Source organism: Rhea americana, unplaced genomic scaffold (assembly GCF_003343005.1).
Source record: "Rhea americana isolate MKP2758 unplaced genomic scaffold, rheAme1 scaffold_29, whole genome shotgun sequence".
NCBI classification, from domain to species: Eukaryota; Metazoa; Chordata; class Aves; order Rheiformes; family Rheidae; genus Rhea; species Rhea americana.
Window position 1 is genome coordinate 401,282 of NW_028186412.1, and position 24,036 is coordinate 425,317.

The 24,036-nt window shown below is 44.5% G+C and overlaps 1 protein-coding gene across 1 annotated transcript in view; it reads right to left on the bottom strand.

Moving 5' to 3' along the window:
* Positions 1–2,231: 2,231 nt before the first annotated feature.
* MAML2 (mastermind like transcriptional coactivator 2) overlaps positions 2,232–24,036 on the bottom strand; it is a 101,961-nt gene continuing 80,156 nt past the window's right edge. The window contains exons 3-5 of the mRNA XM_085309093.1: positions 16,694–16,897; positions 11,361–11,472; positions 2,232–6,952 (exon numbers count right to left, since the gene is read on the bottom strand). Of these exons, the coding sequence (XP_085165219.1) occupies positions 5,973–6,952; positions 11,361–11,472; positions 16,694–16,897 (1,296 nt within the window). The 3' untranslated portion in view covers positions 2,232–5,972. The remainder of the gene's footprint in view (positions 6,953–11,360; positions 11,473–16,693; positions 16,898–24,036) is intronic.

Sequence of the window (24,036 nt, forward strand, 5' to 3'; positions counted from 1 at the left end):
TACTCCTTTCCCTTGTGCATCCTGTTACTGCTACTTTCTCCAGGGGAGTTTAATGTGAGCAAACAGATGTCTACAGGGTAGCCATCTGCTTCTGAAGCAGTTGTCTGGCTGCCTTCACATCCAGGACAGACAAAGAAGCATCTTTAGGGCATGAGTCTCTTGACCTATTTTAGATATACGGTTGTACTGGTGAGTACAATTGTGTCCTATTTTCCACACTTGAGTATGAGGGTGCCCTGACTGTCTGGCTCACTGCTTGTCACATGCACTGCAGATGTTGAAGTGAGGAGACATCAATCCCACCATCCAGAAGTGTGCAGCTTTGCTGGGATAGGGAGTGCTCAGCCTGCACTGAGATGCCAGCATCTCTACACCTCTTCTAAGAGGAAATTGCAGCTGAAGTAGGGCAGGCTGCCACTGGGGAAGAGGGGGTGTATCTAAGACTRGTGCAAGGAGCATGAACACAGGCCCTGAGCACCTGGGAGAGCCAGCCACTGTGGCTAGAAGGAGGTATTAGATTGCACTGGAGCAGTATCTTCCACAGGCATCCTTACTTCTTTGAGGTAATGGCAAGAAAGATGAGAAAGTCCCTTCTCTTCCTTCTGCCTCCAGAGATAAGAGGCAAGAGGAAGGACTGAGCCCTTCCTTGTGGGTAGAAGGGWGGAAGGGAGATTTCTCCTTCTGCTTTAGGTGTGAGTGGTGGTGGAGGGAACAGGCCTGTGTGCTTCTCCCAGCAGTCCCTGCTTCCTGGTGGGGGGAAACATGGTCCTAGCCAAGAGAGGACCCAAAACCAGGGAGGTTGCTTGCTGAAAGGGTGGGGCCAGCAGRGCCACTCAGCAGCTTTTCTACATCAGAGTCACTCATGGCCTCTGAAGAACAGCATCCAGGAAGAGCAGGCCTTGCTTTGGGGCAGTGTGCAGCACACGGATKCCAGGCAAAGGAGCAGGAGCAGTTTGCAGGTGAGTGACAGGGGTAGCACTAGCAAGGTAGGGAGGGCAGGCAGAGTCAAGGCAGTGGGGCAGAGATGCGGGGAAAGCATTGCTACCAGCAGCCGTGTGCTTGGCCACTCTCCTGCAGGCGATGAGTCCAGCCCGTTTCCAACTCAGGGCAAAGTAGCTGCAGTGGTCCCGGAGCACAGCAGGCAGTTTCACCCTTGCACGTCAAGCAGTGTTGAAGCAGTTAAGGTGTAGAGAGCCTCTTTCTGCTTGCTACAGCTGAAAATAGCACAGCCAGCCTGTGAACGCAGGACATCTATCCATTCAAAGTGTCTTCCTCCCTCTGCCACCCCTTCCCACTTGGTTCATGAGGTGAGGAAGGGCCACCCACTTGGAAATGAAGGGACAGACAGCTAGAGAGGAAAGCCTCTCAAGGAACAAGAAATCCCTGCCTCTGAGATAGCTGGCTAAAAATAGCCCAGCAGGGTTGAATACTTGTGTGAAGTAACCGGCAACTCAATGCTGGTTGCTGGAATTTCTTTAGGCTGAAGAGACACATAATGCCAGATGGCCACGGAGGGAAGGAGGAGAAGCCCTTTGCRTGCTTTCTGGCATCTCTTTGGGGCCTTGGCTGGGGTGGGGGAGAGAGAGAGAGAGAGATTTCTTCAGGACATGATTCAGGGCAGGACATGGGCTAGGGGATTCCTCTCTGGGTGCCCAGCTGTCTGCTTTAGCCATAAGAGGATCCTAGGGCACTGGGGAGCTGTTTTAAACTCCAGGTAGGTGTGAATGAGGTGATGTGAATATCCATAAATTAAAATTTGAGCCAGAAAGAAGTCCTCAGCAGAAAACAGAAGGAGAGAAAAGATATCAGGTCTGTCTAAGGCAACTTGCCAATTACGCTTCATATTATTGGTAAATGGCTTGAAGATGGTTATTAAAACCTTAGGTTATGTCGTACAGGAATGGCACATGCACCTCATCACTGCAGCATGGTTTAGGAGGTTTTAAGTAACTTGCTGTGCTACAAGACTATATTAACCATTTCACCAAAAACTAAAATACTTACGTGCAATTTGCTAACCCTTGCTGGTAAAGAAACTATTACTTCAATCAATAGAAAACCCCTTAGCTTTCTCACAAAGAAGGAGACCGAGCTCCCAGAAGCTGTCAGATGCACGTTCTCCTCACCCCCTCCCAAAATAGCACTGTGACTTCAATTTACTCAGAAAAACAAGCAGTTGACTAAGCAGGCATTAATTATACAATTCATATTAAAAAAAAAGACACTTGAGATAATTTTGATTGATTTACTTGGCAGAGTTTTGATAGCTACTGAAAAACATACTATTCATGTTTAGGTGAAAAATAAATGGAGTCAAATAAGTGTCACTGCATAGTACTAGGAGGTATATACAGCCACATGTAAAAATGCATAAACACAAACATTTCTGTACAGCAACTTTTCATTTCAGTCTGTATAGAGAAACACTGGTTTATAATATGAGGAAAATATAAAGCAGACATACATGCAACAAGGACTTGACAGTTACATAGGTCCCACCTGCCTCCCAAGAGTTACGATAATAATAACAATAATAATAATAATAATAGCCTTTTTCAGGGAAAAAATTCGAAACCTGGAATGTTTTCATGTTGAGGTTTCCATAGAACTTCAGATTTTAAACATATCTGAAGTTAATTTAAAGGCTTGATTCAAAGCCCTATGAAGGCAATGGATAGACTCCATTGGTTTCAGTGAGCTTGGGTCAGGCCCAACTATTTAACAGCAATCCCATTTTGCCCGCCCCAAAATCCAAAGTTGAAGTCTGCAGATAAAAATAAACAATCATATCATACAAAATTTTGTATATAGAATACAAAAGGTAACCATTGACTTTTTGTATAAAATACAACTTTTGATAGTATATTTATTTCACATATGTATAAATATAACCCAAATAATATGATTTTTATTATTCCTACCAAAATATTATTACTTTTTTGTTTTTTACAAAAGTTTACAAAACAAATAATTCTTTATATTTACAACCCAATACTGCGAAGAGTGCCCGGTCAATGATGAAAAATAGACTATAAGGGTAGTGCACTTAGCCATTGCAACAGAAAGAGAAAACAAGACAATAACTTCRTTAAGATGTAAGTGTACTGAAGAAATGATACTGGATTCAAGTTTTGATTGCAAGAGTCTTTCACAAGCTCGCAATTTCAAATGCATCAGGTATATCTTTACAGGGCTGCAGATGGCCTCTACCTTGTTGCATTTACTTGAAACAATTAATTTATGATCCTAGTGATGGCACTTACAGCCCAGTGTCTTGTCCACTGCAGGCTGAGGCCAATGGAACAAAGCTCAGCATTGAATCCAGTAGTGACTGGTATCCTGAAGTCTTGGGACCAGCTCCTCAGCTGAACAATTTTTTTACATCATTTGAGGATCTAGACACTCAGAAACGATCTGGTCTTAGTACAGAAAACAGCAGTGGCTTTTTCAATGGCCCATGAGAGTAGCTGCTGAAGTTACCGGACTTCAACGTTCATTGCTTGTGATGAGACCAACTAAGCCTCAGCCTTAGTAACACAGCAGTTGTCTGTTCATGCAAGAGCTTAGGCAATCATTGCTGACCTGCTCATGGACTGGGTGTGCCTGTGTTTGTAAGACAGAAGAGCTGATCTTCCCTTTATTTTAAACTCATGTAGCTACTATTTCAGTCTAGTTTTGCACAATTTATAGGGGAATCATTTGTTAGGCTGCTTCTGTATCATTCCAAACTTAGATGGGTGGCCAGTGACCTGTTCCACAAAGCTGTTTAAAGACTTGGAAAATTTTTCCTCCATTGGTACTGGCATATCAAAAGGGACATGTACTCCAGTCTAAACTGGGGAGAAAAGAGAGCTTTCTGGGCAGCTGAGCCAYCATGTTACACACTGCTGGAGTGTGCAACAATGTTACTTGGCACAGAAGGGACTCTTCTGTGGGCTTTCTCATCCCTCATATGAAAAACATTTGTGGAATGAACAGCACCATGGATCCAGCCTGCCTCAATTGGCAGAGCTAGTCAAATACACATGCTACACCTTTCYTGTAGGTGATGGTGCTTGTGTGTGTTTCTTAGAGCATCAGGAAAAACTGTGCCCACAAGAAATGACAGGGTGAAATGACTGGAAAAGCCTTATTAAAAAGTCTCTTGAGAAATAGGTCAGATAAGTACAGAGGCTATTGTCAAGTAATCTCATTCCACTGCCACTAACACGGATGAATAAAGCACTTCCTACTGGGTAGAGCAATGCCTCTTGGCGYTGAGGCATGTGAAAGTAAGCTTTGTATTCCTTTGCCACATCTAGTCTCAGCTAATTCAGAGGAGGTTGTGAAACATGTCTCGCCACATCATTTTAATGAACAGCATTTTCATTTGACTTGCAAGATCTGCTCCCATCTGTGAATGCTCCTGTCAGACTCACTGTGGAACTGCTTTATAGTGACATAGGACCACCTTCTAGTAGCCTTACTGACTAAGTCTATATGAGTAAATTTAATATGGTCAAGACTATTCTCTGGCGTGGAATGACCTGTATCCTTATTATTCTGTTCTGTYAGCCTCTAAGGCAAATTGGCTGCAAATGACCTATGGGAACAGTCCTTGGCCCAGGTAAACTCCTTAGCCACACACACAAATGCTCAAGACAATGTTATCTGAGCTGTCCACAAAGCCAGAACAGGTGACTGAGTTCCAGTGCTCAGGAATGTTCCCAGAAATTATTTCATTTACAAGTGCAGATGTGGCTGAGTGGAGCCTCCTACTGCAAGTAACCCAGGTGATTACGACTGATCTGTCAAGCATGCTGCGGCAGTACTCCCATACTCCATCTGAAGGAGGCTGTGGAGATCTGGACCATCATCAGACTTCTTTCAACTCCCCACTATGGCAAGGGAAAGCAATGGAAAGGGGGGTGGAACTAAAATGCTCTGCAGTCAAAATGGAAGTCTCTCTCCAGACAAAGATATGCTAGCATTTCTGCAAGGATTAACCTGTTTGATAGCACAGGACCAAGATGAACTATCTGACATTTGCAATGGGTTAAGATGAAAATGGGGTAGTTATTTTGRCTTAGCTGAGTTGCTTCATGTATTTGCCCTCCTCTAAGCTGGCCTGKGAAAGTAGTCTGTGAGGGCCAAATTTGGAGCACCTTTCTCATTCAAATTGTCCTTTAAAGTCACTGGAGTCCCTTGGCAAGGTGGCAAAGTGGGGCTCCCAAGCTTTGGAATAGTTCATCTCCTGCTTCCCTCAATGACCAGAGTGATTGTGCTGCTGACAAGAAAGTAGTGTCCTCTGTCACTCGTGGCAAGCATTGACAAAAGGCAAAAAGCAAAAACTAGAGCACACTGAGTTACACACTGGATGTCTRTCACTGAATTTATTTTCTTCTTTTCTTGGATAGGACCACTTACCTTCCTGTGTGCTATAAAATCAAGAGGGTTTAAAACAAAAACAACAGAGAAGCAAATGAGAGTTTGTACTAATACAAGTAAACAGTTTTTGTAATAAATTGAGATTTACACAGGGCCTGATGCTGTCAGGACTGAGTCCCAAGGTAGTCAAGGGCTATGAACTGAAGAGCTCTTGACCACTTAAGTTGCTATTTGCACTGAGAGAAATGATGTTTCACAACCCATACCACTGTCTGGGTCTTGAATATGTGGGAAGCTGTATACATTTTCACACAGCACTTGTGAATTGCRTTTACAACATGCTGGGCACCAGTGTGGGGAACAGACCCTTCACTCGTTCTCACTCCTTTGTGACAGGTATGAATGTCACTGACATTATTGTTTCCCTGGGGAGACTTCAATTTTATTCCTAGAGCAACTCTTCAAATGGGGCAATAGCTCTATGGAGTATTTTAAAGGACAGCCCAATTACTAGAGTGTACTTTGATAAAGCAGACTGTTGGCAGCTAATGAGAAAGCTAATGTCCTTACTGCCTCTTTATCTGTTTCACYCTTGGTACTGTCACTTATGAGTGGTTCCCCAAAATTTCATCAAGGTTGATGTCTTTCATCCAGTCATCATTACCAGGTTCTGTTTTCAGTAAAGAATCTATAAAGTCTGAGTCACTGTTGAGCGCAGGTCCTATACTGTCACCTTGCTGGTTCAGAAAGTCAAACCCTAAGTCATTACCATGGTCAGTTCCTTGGTAAGCCCGAGAGTTTTGGTTGGTAGATGTGAAACTGGTTGATGGCAGAGAGGATGGAGGTGTCATACTCGTCCCTGGCTGATTCAAGGTAGGCACAGTCTGTCCTCTTAGCTGGTTAGGTCTTATGCTTAGACCTCGCAGTGAACCAGCAGATTGTCCATTTAGAGTCTGGTGCATTTGGTTTAGAGGAGGCCTCATTTGAAGTCCTGCTGTTAATTGATTAGGAGGTGCCAATGCACGCTGAGGAAAATGCTGGTTGCCTATGGTGCGTTGCAAAGACTGGTTAGAATAYGGAGTGCCTGTGGGGAAACGGACCCCTGTGGGTTTCAGTGTGTCCTGCTGCTTCACTGCAGCTTCTTGTGGGGCCCAGTTCTGAGCAGTGGCAGTAGCCGTGATCATCACGTTGGCCGGTCTTTGTGTGGGGATACCTGTGGCTCCATGGTTCAAAYTTGGTCTTACTTGCTGTGTGTTGACCACTGACCCAGTTCCAAAAGCTGCTACATTGTTTCCCTGTGTCATGGTTTGCTGTCGAGATATCATGGGGTTATTCTGACTGGGCAGGACTTGATTTTGGTTTCTGTGTGGCTGCATTTGGTTCATTCCTGAAGTGACATTGTACGTGCTTGGTTGGTTGCAAGGAGGGTTCCCATAGCAGCCCATACTCCGAGCTGCGGGAACAGAAGGCATTCGCGTCCCAGCGGGGGTGGACATGAAGCTAGAGCTCTGGGGCATGATGCTATGAGTAGAAATAGGATTTGATAAGGACATGTTGGAGCTCATACTCACAGCAGGTGAACCTCCTGGAAAAGAGAAAACAATACAAACTGTTAAAACAAGCATGAGCACATCTTGCTAACATTTTCCTAAAAGTGTGGGCAAAACTGTGAAATAGACTTTCAGCAAAGCTACTCACACATTTCAGGAATTCCCCGAGGAATTCTCTGGCTGAGAATAGCCACAGGAGCTATTCTGAGAAGGTATAGCTACCTACAGCCCTGGAGCTTTGCTATTTCCTGTGTATCAACTACTAGCAATTGTTGGACATGGGAACTGCCGTTGTTTGATCTTTCTTATGTACAACAAATCTAGGCTGAATTTGGCTACCTTTGATTTCATCATGAAATCTTACTGTGTATTAGCCTGTCTGATTATTTTTACCAGTTGGTCCATCATCAGTTTCTAGTTACTATACAAGTATTTAAAGACTGTCTCTGAAAACACTGATCTCAGTTTATGGCATTTTTTCCAGGCCTTCAATCATTCTTATAGCTCTTTTTAAAACTTGCTCAATTTTCAGCATTTGATTTAAAGGCTGTACACCACAACCAGCCACAGTACTTAATTAGCTATTGCACAATTCCAGTATGGATGTAAATCAAGCTCTTTTTTCTTGTTCAGCATCCCCCATCTCAGACTGTATTTGTCCTTTTGGTCATAATCATACACCCTGTTTGCAGTGGTATCTGGAGACCTGTCAGCTGTTTCTCTATGTGCCATGTTAATTGTGTCACTCTGCTTAATCAAAAGATGCAGTATGAAGTCAGATGCCTTGAAGTCCATTACCTGAACAACTACTACCTTTACCAGCAAAAGGTGTGATTTCATTAAAAAAAATACTATACTATTCTGAAGAGGTGTATTTTCCATCGGCTCCTTTGTCTGACATTAATTATAGTCCCTTCATTCTTTTATCAATGCCCTTATTAATCACAGYGTAACAGCTCCCAGGTACTTCTGCTGAACTCTGTATTCGATCACTAGGGCTGTAATTATCTGTTTGCTTTTTAAATCTTTGTCATGGCATTAACTTTCTTCCTTGGATTTTCAAGACTAAATAAAAACTGATATTAACAATTTGGAGAACTTCTAAGCCTGTTCTTCGAAAACTTTCGAACACAAATCATGCACATACATATTTAAAAAGTCTATGTTTAGTAAAAGCTGTTTAATATAATATTCCTGTTGGAATTCACCATAGTGATCACATAAATCCTTTAGCTCTTCCCCCAGACTGAAACTGAAGAAAAAATAATGTATATTTCTGCATTTTCTGCATTATTTTTTATACATTTGCTATTCCCATTCAGCAATGGATGTGTAGGATTCCTTTGAATCTAAAGTACTTAAAAATAGTCTCCTCTCAGTTTATTATTAACCCTGAGAGTGACCCCAACCAGAATTGCTTATTCCAAATCAGTTAGACATAGGTGCCTAAATGAAGAAGCTGGTCTTATCCTGGAAGACAAGTTCATCCAGAAAATGGCTCCAATCAGGAGACACTTAACTATAAACGATCTAGTGAGGCTACCCTAATTTAAGCATCTAAATTCAGTTCTGGAGTTGGGYAGTCCCTGGGACAAGAGGTGCTCTGGGGACCCCACCTGGTTTTACCCCTGGAAGTGCAATAGGAGTCTCATCCATGTGGTAGGATAGGAGATACCTTGCTGTATTTAGCTTTGGAAAGGAAAAGAGGAAAATCAGTGCTAAGCAGACAACTCAGGAGTAACCTCATCTTTGGCTTTGCTAGTAGGTTGTGTGCTGCTATTGTTTTTTTTTTTTTTTTTTGAAATACTGTAACATCTTTTCATGGGGGCAAGGAAGATTGGGGCCCTGAATCTCTGCTCATTCATGCCATTACTGAAATGGAAGGGCACCCCAGAAATCAGCGGCATTTCAAAAGACCTGTAACATCAGTCTGGAGGAGAACTTGTTCTCTCTTTCCAGCTGAACTAAAACACCCGTAATATATTTGTGGAAACACTTCACTTGCTGCTGGGATGAAGCCACTCCCAGGATGACCCTGCCAAGCGTTGAGCAGCCCAGCAGGCTAACATCTCACTACTTGTGCAAATGCCACACTCTTTAAAGAGCGCAATTGGTCAGGACGTGTGTTGTACATATTGTGCAAAAGACAAAGTTTCCTTTTTCTTTGTACTGCTATTTTTATCCTTTTATTTTTAACGCAAATATTTTCCATTCTGATTTCTTCCAGATGGGAAGAAATTTCTTCCACAGCAGTGCTGCGTAAAGCAGCTGGACACCCCAGGCTATGGCGATTCTGAGAAATGCCTTTACTGCCCGATCCACCTGCCATTGTCTTAAGGGCTTATTGTTGCTACATGGCACTGTAGGGTAAAGCACACAGGAATAAATTTTTTAACCATATGTCTCCAGGCCCCCATGGTATTTTATTTAACTTTTTTTCTCTTCTTCCATGACCTGAACAGAGCTATTCCCAGAAAAAAGGAACAGAATCCCTGCTGTTGTTCCCTTATGCAAGAGTTTCCTAATCACTCCATCTGGTAGCTTTGCTGCTAGCTTCCAGCACAGCCCTTTCTSCCAGGCTAGCCTGAAAAGCTGCCCTTCTCCCTGAGTTTTCTCTCAGTGGGGGCTTGAGATTTGAATGGACAAGTAATGCCAACACTATGTGTTTCAATCCCAGGAGATGCAACTCCAAATACCATGAGACTGGCAAAGAGTCCATCAGATTTAGAATATCAACAAGAGCAACATAATAATGGTGATCTACTTGGTTTGGAGCCTGTCACAGATGTGGCTGTAGTCAGTTTCCATCCTCTCTCTCAGGCTAGAAATGCATTGTTCTTAAGTAAAAGCCAAGAATTTCAGTTAATCACTTGATTCTAGGAATCAACCTTTAAACAACACACCAATTTCCCAGAGTTTCCAGAGTTGTCAAAACATATATTCTAATTAGCACAGGAGGTACCAAGCCAGCAAACTGGACTTTCTGTCCTCTAGCATTGCCCTCAGCACTTGTTATGAAACTGGCATCAGTAATACCTGTGCAAACTTACTGAAGATGATGAACACTCTCACTGCTAGAGCTTTTAAATGGCAAAGCAGTATGCCAACACTGATTGCCCAAGAAGCTGAGCCCTCCACTTCCACACGTACGCAGGCACAAGCTGTTGCTGCCAAGGTCAACAGGTTGGGCAGAGGAGTGGTGTATGAGCAAGCTGCATTTTGGAACCCATTGGAAACATAGTAGAAGCTGGAAAAGATTTGCTACAAAGGGTAAGGGAGTAGGAAAGACTCAGATCCATGGATGAGGCAGCTAGGAAAAAACAAACAAACCCCAATATTTTTTTTTCTCACTGTGTTGCATACCAAAATCTCTGGAAGGCAAAGGATCCTTTTTATATTTAAGTATACAGATACTTTTCAGTATAAAGAACTTTCTTTTTTTCCCATTTGCTGCATCCCTCCCTTTTCCTCAACATCTTTTCCTTACTCTATTTTTGCTCTCAGAGCAGCTTGCCAGCTGCTCCAGCAAGGCGAACAGCATGAAAAACCAAATAGGCAACTCTGCGCTCCCCAAACTGAGCTCTACAAGGGGAGTTCAAACTCTCTGGAGCTCAAACACAGAGCTTGTCCTAAAGTGTTGGGAATTATCTGCCCTAGGCAGTTCTGGYCTAAACCAGGGACTTTTCCCGCACTGATTACTCCATTGAACTGCTTCTTACAGAGCTGCACTGAAGCCATGAAAAACAGACTGAAAGTTCAGGGTCACAGTGGCTGCCCATGATGATATTTTACAGGCTACATAACAAACGGGATGAGGGTCCTCATGCTGTACAGCACACACAAGCTGCCATCTCAAAGGAGGGATGTTTCTCATCTCAGTCTCTGAAGCAACAGGTACCATGTATGTACATGTGAGAAACATCTGGATGGAGAGAGGTTGCATGTTCAAGGGGACACCYCTGTATCAAGCATTTGGATGCACATCTGTCCCAGGCAGCGCTAATGGGAGGGTGTCACCCCCTCCTTCTCCATGGTARCTTGGTACCTGGGAGGTGCAGTATCAGCCTGGAAGAACCATCAGCTAGTTCCTCAGATCAGATATCAACGCTTTTCAGTAGTGGCGGGCACAGCACAGGAGAGCAGCAGCCAGCAGTGACTGCCAGATGAGGGAGGAGAACCCCAAGGTCCTTTGGGAATGTTTCCAAGAAAACATTCTGTTTCTTCCTTCTACCGTTATTTACACAAGCAAAAGGTTCCCAAGACAGCATGTAAGCATTTTATACTCACTTCAAAGTGAATTTTACCTAAAATCCCTCTGCACTAATTTAAGTGGATGCACAGAAAATCAGACCCCCCCCCCTTATTAGCACATGCATGGCTCTTATGGAAGGTCTTCCACCTGGAAGAAAGGAATGCAGTTTCATTTAGGACATAGACACTTACCAGAATATTGGTTTGCTTGTTGCATGTTGACCACATTCCTTCTTTGGTCTTTATAATCTGGTGGTGGTCGTGTCAAGTGTCTGTTTAGCTGATCTTGTGGTGTAATTTTGTCCTAGAGGATTACAGTAGAAATATATTAATTCACTTTTCTTTAATTCTTTCCTGGTCCTGTGTTTTATCTGCACCTTGCTTTTCTAAGAATGTACAGAGCTGAAGTGTTCTTTCTTTTTACCCAGTCTGGTCCACAGGAGAAGACTTCAGTGGCATCTGTGAATCTGCACCATTACCCACTGAAGTCTGTATGGGAATCTTCTGGTTATATTGTGTTGGAGTCTAGTCTAACTTTCTTTAAAATCACTGAGAGCTTGATCAATCCCTTAGAATATTGCTCATGTGTATACTGCAGTAGAAAGTGTGCTCTTGTGTTTATGCTGTCTGGCTTGCTAATCTATCAGGCAGAGGGGGCTGATCGCTCYTCATGCCTCCCTCCCTTTCTCTGCAGCCACATTTGCTTTCAGAGGAAGACARGGAACACAGATGTATAGCAAATATCCAGGTACAATCCTAACACACAGCTGGGATGCGACTTGGAAAGCAAGGTTCAGGCCTGCAAGGTCTGCAAGGTCCAGGCCTGCAAGGTCCACACCTGCCCTTGGCTGTGTTAATAATTCATCACCCATTTCACTCATGTTAGCTTGTCATCGTGTCAATGTGCACAGCTGGCAAAGGTGATTTCAACTACATATGCTTCCTGCCCTCCCCATCTCCTTCCTCTCTCCTTCCTCCTACAATGGAGCAGCTGCCCCCAAAGGGTTTAGTAATAACTGTGCTGGTCCTGTTGTTTTAAATGCCACTCACTGTTGTCTTGTACATCCACATACATGTACATGTATGTTGTCTTTCCTGTTACACTGGAAGTGCAAGATCTTGGGGGAGAGGGCAGTGGGGAAAGAGAACTGAGAAAGATAGCTACTAAAAGGACACATCTATGGTGAAGAAAAGACAGAAATTCAAGTTCTTGAATAAAATCTAACAGCCTTGTCTTCATGAAAATCTTGAAATTGAAGTCACTGGAGTCAGTGACAAATGTCTCATCAGCATCAGTGTGGAGTGAAACTTCCCCTCTTCCTGGAATTACACAGAATCACAGAATGGTTAAGGTTGGAAGGGACCTCTGGAGATCATCCAGTCCAACCCCCCTCCCCCACCCCGGTCAAGAAGGGTCACCTATAGCATGTTAGACAGGATCACATCCAGGTGGKTTTTGACTATCTCCAGAGAAGGAGATTTCACAACCTCTCCGGGCAACCTGTTCCAGTGCTCTATTGCTCTCAGAGGAAAGAAGTTTTTCCTTATATTCAGGCAGAACTTGCTGTGTTTCAGTTTGTGCCTGTTGCCTCTTGTCCTGTCACATGGGACAACTGTAAAGAATCTGGCCCCATCCCCTTSACACCCTCCCTTCAGGTATTTATAGACATTGATAAGATCCCCCTCAGGGATCTTCTCCTCCAGGCTAAACAGCCCAGCTTTCACAGCCGTTCCTCATAGGGCAGATGCTCGAGTCCTCTACTCATCTTCGTAGCCCTATGCTGAACTCCCTCCAGTAGTGTCATGTCTCTCTTGTCCTGGGGAGCCCAGAACTGGACGCACTACTCAAGATGTGGCCTCAGYAGGGCTGAGCATAGCGGCAGGATCACCTCCCTCGGCCTGCTGACGACACTCTTCCTAATGYACCCCAGGAKACCATTGGCCYTCTTGGCTACAAGGGCATATTGTTGGCTCATGGTTAACTTGTTGTCCACCAGCACTCCCAGGTCCTTCCTCTGCAGAGCTGCTTTCCAGCAGGTCAGCCCCCAGCCTATACTGGTGCATGGGGTTATTCCTCCCTAGGTGCAGGATCCTGCACTTGCCTTTGTTGAACCTCATGAGAACCTCTCTGCCCAACTCTCCAGCCTGTCCAGGTCTCTCTGAATGGCAGCACAGCCCTCAGGTGTATCAGCCACTCCTCCAGCTTGGGATCATCAGCAAACTTTCTGAGGAGGCACTCTGTCCCCTCATCCAGGTCATTGATGAGTAAGCTGAACAGGATGGGACCCAGTACCGAGTCCTGGGTAACTCCACTAGCTACAGGTCTCCAACCAGACTGCACGCCACTGAGGACAACCCTCTGAGCTCTGCCCTTCAGCCAGTTCTCAATCCACCTCACTGTCCACTCATCTAGCCCACACTTGCTGAGCTTGCCTGTGAGGATGTTACGGGATACAGAGTAAAAAGCTTTGCTGAAGTCAAGGAGGCTGACACTGTGACTTTATGTGTCTGGTGTGTTACTCTTCACCATAAGCAGTGACTGTTCAGGATGCATGGCCCATGCAGGAATGTGTGTGCAAGGGTTTGATTGCTTCAGTCCTGGTGTACAGGTGCCCCTCAGAATTGTGCTTGCTGTTGCACAAGTTGTCTTTAACATCATATAAGAGGAATCTGCTCTTTGCAATCCTAGCAACACCAGTACAGAACCAGGAGCCAGGGCARTATCATCCATGCCTGTGTCCAGGTGGTCCCTGTAGCTTCCCAGCGCTTGCCTTGGCAGCGATGATGGACCTAAATAGAGCTGATRGATCTACATAGAGCCAATGGACCTTTGCAGGGCAATGGACCTACACAGGGCTGCTGGACCTGTGCATGGCCAGTGCACTATGTAGATCCAATGGAACTACACAAGGCCAGTAGACCTACACAGAGCCCAGGGGCTTATGCATAGCTCCTGGACCTATGCAGGGCCAATGGACCTATGCACAGCTGACGGATCTACGCCTTGGTCAAGTAGCTGCCCCTAGGAGCTGGGGGGCAGTGGCAGGTTAAATGCTCTCCTCACTCTTCTCCTAGTGTAAGCGAAGCCAGAGGTGAGCAGAAGACATTGCTGGGGGGTTGTTGAAAGTGCCCAGGGTAAGTTGAAGAGAATGGTAAACAATCAAGGGGCAAACTTTAAAAAGGCCCAGATTTCAGACTATGAATGAATTAAGGTGGGGAGCTACGTTGCATTTATACAGTAGCCCCTTCACACTATTCTGGCAGTGTGTACCATCCTTGATGTGGATGTAAATTACAAATATATTCATTTTAAGGAGTTTTGTACGACTCGCTGTGTCCTGTACTGCCAGGATGGCATACTAGCTCTTCAGTGTCAAAAAAGAATCATTCTTTGGCTGTTATCCGAAGTTATTTTCTTTTTTCTTTTTCCCTGAGGAGCACTTCGAAACACTGTGAGAACAGCCTTTCTTGTGGTATTTAAGGATTTCCATAATGCATTCTGGGAGTGAGTGARTCTGATTAAGATTTATATAAGGCTCATTTTAACATACCACCCAACCTGAGCCCTTGTGAAGAAGAAAAGCAAGTTGGCTCCCAGAAATCCCTGTAACACCTTCTTTGTATACATTTTGTATATATACGTATATGCATTTTTTTACAACTGCGGCCAGGCTTCTTTGTGTGTGTGTATATATATATATGTATATACACACACACACACACACACACACACACACAGAAAATGAAAACAAATACAATCTCCTCAAAAATACTTCTTCTATAGCACTGTTTTAATTTCTAGTTAACTCTTACTTATTTTAGTAAGAGCTGTATGAACAGTTAACTTTTTGTTCTGCTAAATATTCTGACAGAAAACTCTAGCACTTACAGCTGACTTGAAACTTGAGTTTTCCTTTTCATAAATGAAAAAGTCAGTAAAAATTTCCCTTATAGGACAAATTAAATCCTGAATTTCAAACTCAAGATTTTAATTTTTTTGAGTGTAAATAAATTTCCAAACAAAAAGATATTCGCCATAAAATATGGAATCATTTTATTTCTAAAATATCCACATGAAACCATTAATCTATTTCAACTTTAGTGTTGTTCTTTACTTACTGAATGTTGCAGTATTTATGAATTTAATTTTTTACAGAAAAAATGAAATCTTGGTTTCGAAATGTCACCACCTTTACCTTAGTTTTCCCAAAGTAATCATGTCTGAATCTGCACTCCTCCATTCCTTCTACACCTGCAACTCTTACACCTCCACAGAGTGGATGGGAAGTTGGAGAGTCTGGCCTGTTTATTAGTAGATTTAGGTTCTGGATGCTTCTGCCTGGTTGGCATACGGATCTGTAGGTAAGTAAGTCACATGCCTGGATGGCTGGTCCCACGCAAGAAAGTTCATCTGTTGCAAGCTGCCCTATTAGTCATTCTCTTTCTCCTCTGGCTCRAAGTGCATTTTTAGGGCAAGACACCTCCAAGCGAGAAGTGGATTTAGTCCTGGGGGACAGYCAGCACAGCCTTGTATGTTGTCCTGAGAGAGATGTAGGCTGAGCTAAGTAAGCCATAGGTACAGGGTCTGCTCTCATTACAGTCTGGGGTAGGTGAAGTCTCCTCTGTCTTTCTCCAGTATCCTCTGTGCAACCCGGCCCTAGTCACTGCATTGCTCCTCTGCCTGCCCCAAGGGCATGCCAAACACAGCTCTTCTACTTGGACTACTCTCTCCTCCATTTTGGCAAGCAAATCTACTAAAAAACTGTGAGAAAGTGGGTGCAGAGAGCATGTGCTACAGCTCTGGGTGGCTGGGGCTCCTGATGGCACTGGCCATGGGTGATGGACCGTGAAGCACCTTCAGCTGACACAGTTCATGCAGTACCAATGACAATGCCAGCTTACGGGAATAAGGGCAGGGGTTCTCACATTTGTAACTTCCAAGAAGATCACAAATATCCCCCAGGTCTCGTAAGATGACAAGAAACTCTAAACTGCTCTCTCAAATGCCAAGGAAGAAAGAATAACTAGCTGCAAATATCTGGAAATGCATAAAGTTGAAGAGAGAAAGGAAAGCTTATATAGGATCCTAGCCAAGCACACACATTTGTGTTTAACACTAAAATCTATGTACTTGATCCTTGTTTACATGCAGGCACTTTATACCATGCTACCTATATTGCAGAGCCTGGAAGTCAGCTTTCCTCCGCGGTCAAAATAGTGCGGCAAAGTAGCGTAGCAGTGTACCTTAACTTACTTAGAAGGAACACCACTGAAAACAATCATATGCCTAGAATTAAGCATACGCGTTGCTAGACCATTCTCGTAACAAAACCACAGTAGCTCAGTTACCTGACTTTTTTCATGTAAACTGAACAAGATTTCAAGAGGGCTTAACAAAGTGCTGAAAAATATAAGGAATACTGTAGAAGGTCTAGGCATTGCCAAAATGACCTGGAAGTTTGTCCTGGCTTTCMTTTCTATTGTTTCTATGAAAATCATGTAAAATATGGAATTAGAAAACTTACTGCTTCTGCCARCATCTGTTGCTGTAGAAGGAGTTGTTTTTGCTCCATCATTTGCCGTTGCAGGGCCTGTTTCTTTTCCATCAGTTGCTGATTCAACATCGATTGCTGGGATGAGTTCATGTAACCACTTCCAGTGTTTGGATTTGAGCAAGAACTGGAACTTGGAGTGGGGCCAGCTCCCTGGCCTACCACAGAGTGTTGATCCTGAAAGAGAAGAAATGGCTCGTGAAAGATGAAAATAATAATAAGCATCAAGTAAATAACCCTTTTTATGCAATTAGCTCAAAGATAAGACATAGGACACAGACTCCCAGGACAAGTGACTAATACAAARGCCTTGGTAAAATAAGAAGAGGATTGAGCAATTTTATCACTTATGGAAGAATTTTAAATTTGCTAGGTGGTTGCAGTGGAAAACCTCAGTGTTGTACCAGGAGCTTGGGAAATGTTAAAGGAAGTAACTGAGCTGTCCTTTCTTTCAGGAAACTTCCATTAGGTTGTATGGCAGCCTGTTTGACCATAGAGCAATAAACTCTGCCTCTGTTGGTTCTTACCATCTGGTGGGCAGCAACCAGAATTTTTTATAGACTCATTCCTAGCAGTGACATCTATTGTTAGAAAATACAGAACTGGTAATTTGTTACTTTCCAGTGGAGTGAGTGGTGTCAYTTTCATTTGGCCTCCTTCACCTCCCTCACAAGAGCAATTTCTGAGAGATGTGGTATGCTCTAGAGCTGCAAATAGGCTTAGAGCATAGCAACTTCTTTGGTAATGCAAATGTGCAACTGGCTAGGACTTTGAAGTGGGCTTTTGGGTGCTGCCTGGTTCTTGGTATCTGCCTACATCTGCTTCCTCTTTACAGTGTGCAGCTTCGTGAGCAAGGGATGACAAAAAGTCAGCTCAGGAGGSAGTGAGGAAAGACTTGGGAACGCCAGGCCATGAGCTACAAGATGAAGATGAATGTGGGTTGACAATATGCTGTTCATTTCTTTCACCCAGGATTTCTCTTGGCAGCAATGTGTTTTACGTCTATTTGTTCCACCAGGGTTTAGTACTTGGACCTCTACCAAAGGAGGGAAAGAACTTTCTTAGTCCCTCTGTTAGCACACAAAAATGCTCAAACTATTTTCAATCACTTCATAGTCAGGTATTCCTTAGCTGTACAGCTGTAAGGAAAATAGAATAAAATGGAGACTTCATAACAGTTGTGAGAAACAACGGTTTTCTGAGTGCACTTCATTGCAATTCACTCTAGCAACCAAACCACTTAAGTTTGCATGATCTAATATCCAGCAACAGGTTTGCTCTACAACACAGAAATCCAAAAAAATTGCTGTTGATGCTCCATGTTTTGCAGTAAGTTAGATGTAGTTCCAGGGTTTGGTCTACTAATTAGGTAAGGCTCGGCCTCATGGCCTTGGCCTCCCATGTCATCCAGGGAAAAAAGGACCGACCAACAATAAAATAAGGACTGGCAAAGCCAACCCTCAATCCCTGAAAATCAACTAATCCTCACCACTTTGAAAACTCAAGGAAGGTCATTTTTGCGTCTTAGCTTTTGCTTACTGCATTCAGCACCGAAATACGCCCCCCCCCCACTAAAAAACATAAAAACTTCAAACTAATCCAACTTATCTTTACACCATCTGTCATGGAAGGAACATGCTGATTGTTATGGTTATTTCTGTTTTAAAATAATTCTGTGGCTTTTAGTTCGGGCCACATGAATGCATAGCTAGCTAGATAAGGTATTTGACATCTCTTCGTGAAATAAAAAACTTAACTTTCTTCTGGAGCCTCCTGCAGCCCCCAAGGCAGTTTTACAAATCCACCCTTGAAAATTTATTGGGCTCTTACACAATTATATCCTGTACACTTTCTTTCAGTTCCAGAAGGAATCCAGGATTTCTCGGCATTGCCACATTTTTCAGCCCTTATGTTAGCTGTAAGATRGAAAATACCTCCTCTCAACAGACCTACTTGCCAAGATGTTGCACAAACTTTTTTGTCTTTCTTAAAATATTTTGAAAAGAAAAATATGTTACAATAAATTGCCTTTGACTTCTATATTCAAATGACACTCTAGCTTGAACCCAGCCACATGTTACATCCATTAATAGCATTCATCTGTTGTGTTTTTGCGTAGATAATGCAGGCTCCCCTAAACGTACTTTCACAGTCCAGGATAAAAATAAAAAACAAAACAAAACAAAAAAAACCCAAAGCCCAACCTTTTCTCTCTCCCTGCCAGCCCATATAAGCTGTGGGAGAGATTTTATTTTAAGGTAAACTGAGCAGTGCCCATTCATGATACCGACCAAAGAAAGCTTCTCTGTAATAGCAATTGGCACAAAATACTAGCTGCTTGGCAAAAAAGCTCTGAGAAAACAGTATAAATCAGGAATTTGGAGACAGTTTATTTTTTTGCATTTGGTCCTTTCTCTGCTGTTCATGAAATGACAGTGTGAGCCTACGAATCTATGATGTGTTACTTGTCCTGCTGCTGATCTTGCATAGACAGCTATGTGAGGGGAGAAGGAAGAACAGTTCCCTAATAAATCAGGGGATTAACTGCACGGCAGTTTGACCTTTCATGAACTGGTGCTATTGAGCCTTACTCTCACCCCTCACTTGTACCACTGTAAATCAGAAGGCAAAAGTGTTATACTGCTGCCCATGACATGGGACTCTGCCCCAACGGAGAGTCAAAACATGCTTTTTCACATCCACATGCTGGCATGCAAGTCTGGGTTGCAGCCCCTCTGCATCCATCGAACTGTTTCCGCCRACTCCAAGGCAGTCATTACTGCAACAGCCTCACTACAGCTCCACACAGCTAACGCTGCCCATGGCCAGCCTTCTGGATTTCACTTCTGGGGAGCTAGCCCTGCTGKTCCTGTGCTTCACTTTAGACACCCCTGAGCAAAGAAACCCCAAAGCAGGAGATGGTTTGCCCCTGGCCCAGGGAGTCTCTGCCCACAAAGCTGCAGCGGCAGCCCAGCATCCTTCCTGCCCATGCAGTGGCACTATTTCATGGGCAGGCTCCTGCCTCAAAGTCCTCATCTGGGGCCCAGCCCTGCATACGTACATAAGACTCACAGCAAAGTTCTTCAGCGCTCCCCAAAATCCAGCTRTGTCCTGGTACATTGCCTGCTACTTGGAGTGTGGCAGGCTCAGGGGCCAGGGAAGCAGTAACCCCCAGCTTGGAGGGTTGCTTCAGGAAGCATGTGCAGGTGTCCACACACAGACGGGAACTTGTATGCGGACCTGGGAGACCCCTGTCGAGGTTTAGACACCTCTGGGGACAGGAGAGTGGAAGCAATCRTAAGAAGAACGAGGAAGGTAACCCTCTTTTTCTAATACCTCCAAGGAGGTCACGCGATGGGGGAGCATCCCTGCTGCTAGTGAGGTGCCAGGGCTGGGTCTGCAGCRCAAAGCCTCGGATGGGTGGGAGTTTTAGTATCTGGGTTGGCTGCCACCTCCTGCTCCACTGCTGGCATCACTTGCACATACAGCTTCCTCGTCCTGCATCCCGGGCTGTGGAGCTGGGAACAAGCTGAAGCCCTGTGTGGGCTTGTGCCCGGTGCCAGGAATATGGCGGGGAGCAGCAGCTGAAGGCTGAGCTAGCACTTGATGAGCACCGTAAATCCAGGTCTATTCTGCACTGCTTGCTTGTTCTTTGGTGCCTAAATCCATCTCAGCAGTGTTTTAGGTGCCAAAGCAGGCACATTTGATCTCATTCTGTGATACTGCAGTTAGATATAAAACCTACAAGTGGAAGGAGTGGCAGAGTAAATGGAAGATCCTCAGAGAGGGTTGCACAACTGGGATTTTGTTCATAAGCATCACAAAAAACATTATGCTCTAATGTTTAAATTAGCAGTAAATCAAAACATTTAAGACCAAGTTTGCCTTTAACCTCCTCTGCTGCAGCTGACATATTCATACAAGTGAAGGAAGCTTTTGGTTTCTAACACACATACAGACTTTCTAAGGKAGATTTGACTTCTCTCTGCTCTGCTCTGCTGTCCTCTTGACCTGTCATGTCCTGTCCTGTCACAGTAAACGACAAAAACAAAGATCATATTACAAGCAAAATTCCAGATCTGGATTTCTGTTTTGCTTGTTCTGCAGAGTGGCTATCACACAGACTYCAGAAACATCTATCCCCATTTCAAAAAAGAGATTAAAAATAACTAGGTTACCTACGGCCAGGCATATTGGAGTGCTGAGGATGGCTGAGGGGATTTGTTTAGAGCCCCAAATACTAATTTGTGGCAGAAATGCTGGAAGGTGGAAAAAAGCATGTTCTCTGTAAGACTGACCCCCTACACAGCTGTTTCATCGGTTGCTCTGCCCTGCCCAGGTGGAGGGGAATACATCCATTCTTCACACATGTAACTGCAGCTCATTTATTCCTTCCCAAGTTGCAGGTGCTACTGGTGAGTTTGGAGGTGGCTGAATATCAAGTCTGTTGCCTGTTTTGGGGCCCTTTCCAGGGCTTTCACTATGGTGCCTGCAGTTTGGCTTACCTTGGTCACCTGCCCGCTCTGCAAGAAAATAGTCTGGCCAACTTCTACTCTGCCTGTGCCCAAGCCTGGCAGTAATGAAGCTCCCTCCTCCACAGGGGCACAGTGTTTTTGTTTTACTATTCATCCTTTTCTGGCATTGCTTTTTTTGCCCACTCTTCCCCACTTGCTTCGGCTCCATGCCTCGTGTCCCCCCTGGTCCACACCTGCTAGGTCCCACACACTGAGCCACAGCTCACACCAGCGAGTCCCTCCTTATATCCGCGCCCTGCTCCTGCCCGTGTGCAGCTCTCTGCTGCAAGCCCTCTTGGACCTCAGGACCCTGCAGTCTAAGCTTGCTGCTTAAACCTTCAAAATCAAACACTATTCCCTGGGCTGAGCCCACAGCAGGGCAATGCCAGAGACGCCCCCCTCCACGTCGCCTGCAGCTCCATGGGCTCCTTGTGCTCCAWCCTTGAGTGGTTCCTCTGCGGAGCTGGTACGAGATGAAAGGCTCCAGAGCAAGCGAACACGTTGTTGTGTTYACAGGCAAACTCACCGGGGAAAGAAGGGAATTTTCCTAAATGCTAGTTCTATGTTGCAGTGATAAYAGAAGTGCGAGGCAGGAGAGAGGGGTTTCTGAAGAGCTGGCAGGGCCACTGTGCCGCTGAGACGATGTAAGCCTTTCTCACTCCCTTTCCTCTCCCCTTTTTTCTTCATAGCCTGTCAGGACCCCCTGAAAGAATTTTGCAAGCTTTCATTTCTGAATTCATAGTGCAGAAGCAGTTTAGGGACACTTGGCTGGAAAAATACGTGCAAACCTCTAGCCTCTTTCTCCTTGAAATGCCTTGAATTGATGAATAGTTTTGGTGGGACAGAARGGAAACAATGGTCAACGTTTTGCTAGACCACAATGTCCGCAGAGGCTGCTCTCCTCTCAGCCAGGAGAGCTGGCATCTTTGTGACAGGTCGGGCTTCTATTTCTTGCAGATTTTCTGTCAAAAGGAGGGAGATTTTTTCCGCCTTTCTGTTCCACTATAGGACAGCTCATTCTGTTTTCAGTGTCAGGTCTGGAGTGACAGCTCTGACTTTCACTCTCCTTTTACATTAGTTCTGGTTTAAAGAAACAAAGAATTAAAAGAAAAAAAAAAGTAAAAGCCTTCAGATTTATTCACTGGTGACTGCTCAGCAGCTGACGTGTGGTTTACCAAAAGCTGCTTTCCCAGCACTTTCCAGGGAAAAAGCTGTGTAAAATTTTGTTCATCTGGTAACCAAACCTGTGCATTTTGTTCACCCTCATTAGCAGTTTGATTCAGTTGCGTTAGTCAGCATAACAGGCTTTTTGGAGTGAGGATGGCAGAGATCAAGGCACCTCTCTGGATTTCCTCCTCTTAAATCAGGGAGAGGCAGCCTTCCCATCCCTGTGACCTTCTCAGGGACATTTTTCTTTGGCTGAGAGCCACCTTGGCTCTGAGCACTGCCAGGAGGAGGAGGACGGCGACCACAAGGAGCGCCTCACAGGTGGTGGAGGACTGCAGCTCCTGCCACACTGCTTCAGGATGGCGCAAGGCTGGCCATGACGCCCAGTCCCATGGTGACCCACCAACATGACGCTGCACGCGCTCTCAGCCCGCATGCGGTGCCAGGGTCCCTGCTCAACCATCCCTGCTGAAGCTCAGCATCCTGTGAAACCCTGTAGGCTCGGTACTGCCATCCTTATTCAGAAGAGCCCATATCACTCACGTAAACCCAAATGCCGGCTGCTCTGTCGAAGCAACGGCAGACCTCAGCAGGCCCGGCCTCAGCTGTCCCTTTACTGCTGCATCTAAGGCAACGTAGCAGGCACAAACACCCTTTTCTGCAATACGCTGGGCTTCCATGCATATCTTGCTTCCTAGCAGTGACCATCCATGCTCCATGTTTCAGACAAGAGAACAAAATTACAGCAAGACCCTGGCAGAGTGCCTGTATAGTAAGAATTCTTCTAGCTATAGAAAAGAAGAACGGTGTTTTCCTATTTTTAGGAATAACTCCCACTTGTGATTGGAACGTAGAGGGCTGTTTTCTGTGCCAGTGTACACTGCGAGAGCCCTAAGGAGTTCCTGAAGTTAGGCTGATTTGCAACCGTGGAGGACCTGATTTACATATCAGAGCAGGAGGGAGAAATAACACAAGTGAGGCAGAAATACAGTGGACCTCAATCTCCCTTGCCTCATTCCTCGTTCAGCTCAGTGGGAGTGTAAAACAGTATCTTGCTGAGTACCTCAAACTCATTCAATCTTTTTGCATATCTGCAACATACAACATAAGATGAGTCTCCTCTAAGTTTAGATCTTTAACCAAAAGCTTGAATCAGATGCCCTCTAAACTGCCTTCTGGAGCTGYCTCCCTTGACTATGCAGAGGGATTGGGCTGTGCAATTAGGCTGTAGATGCCTAATATAGGCAACTAAATTAGGGCCCAAATCAGATGATAGGAATATTCCCTTACTCTCCCAATTTTAGATGCTCATAGTCACAGCTAAGCAAGATGCATGGAAGAGTGAGTGTGAACACCCCTTGAACTGCCAAGCACTAGTGAATCACTTCTTAAGGATGTTGTACAGAGTGACTTAACAGCCTCTCAAGTCAAAATCATGCAGAAGATATTGTTATATGTTGTATTTCTCCTAATGCCCTGCCAGAGATGGCAAATAAATTCACATTTATGCATGTTATTTGAGCACCTGAGTGAGCCCAGATTAAGGCAAAAATGTTCTTCTAGTGTTTAAAAGAGCTGAAAACTGAAAGATCCCTAGACCTGTGTTTTTTTTTTTTTTTTTTTTTTTTTTTTTTT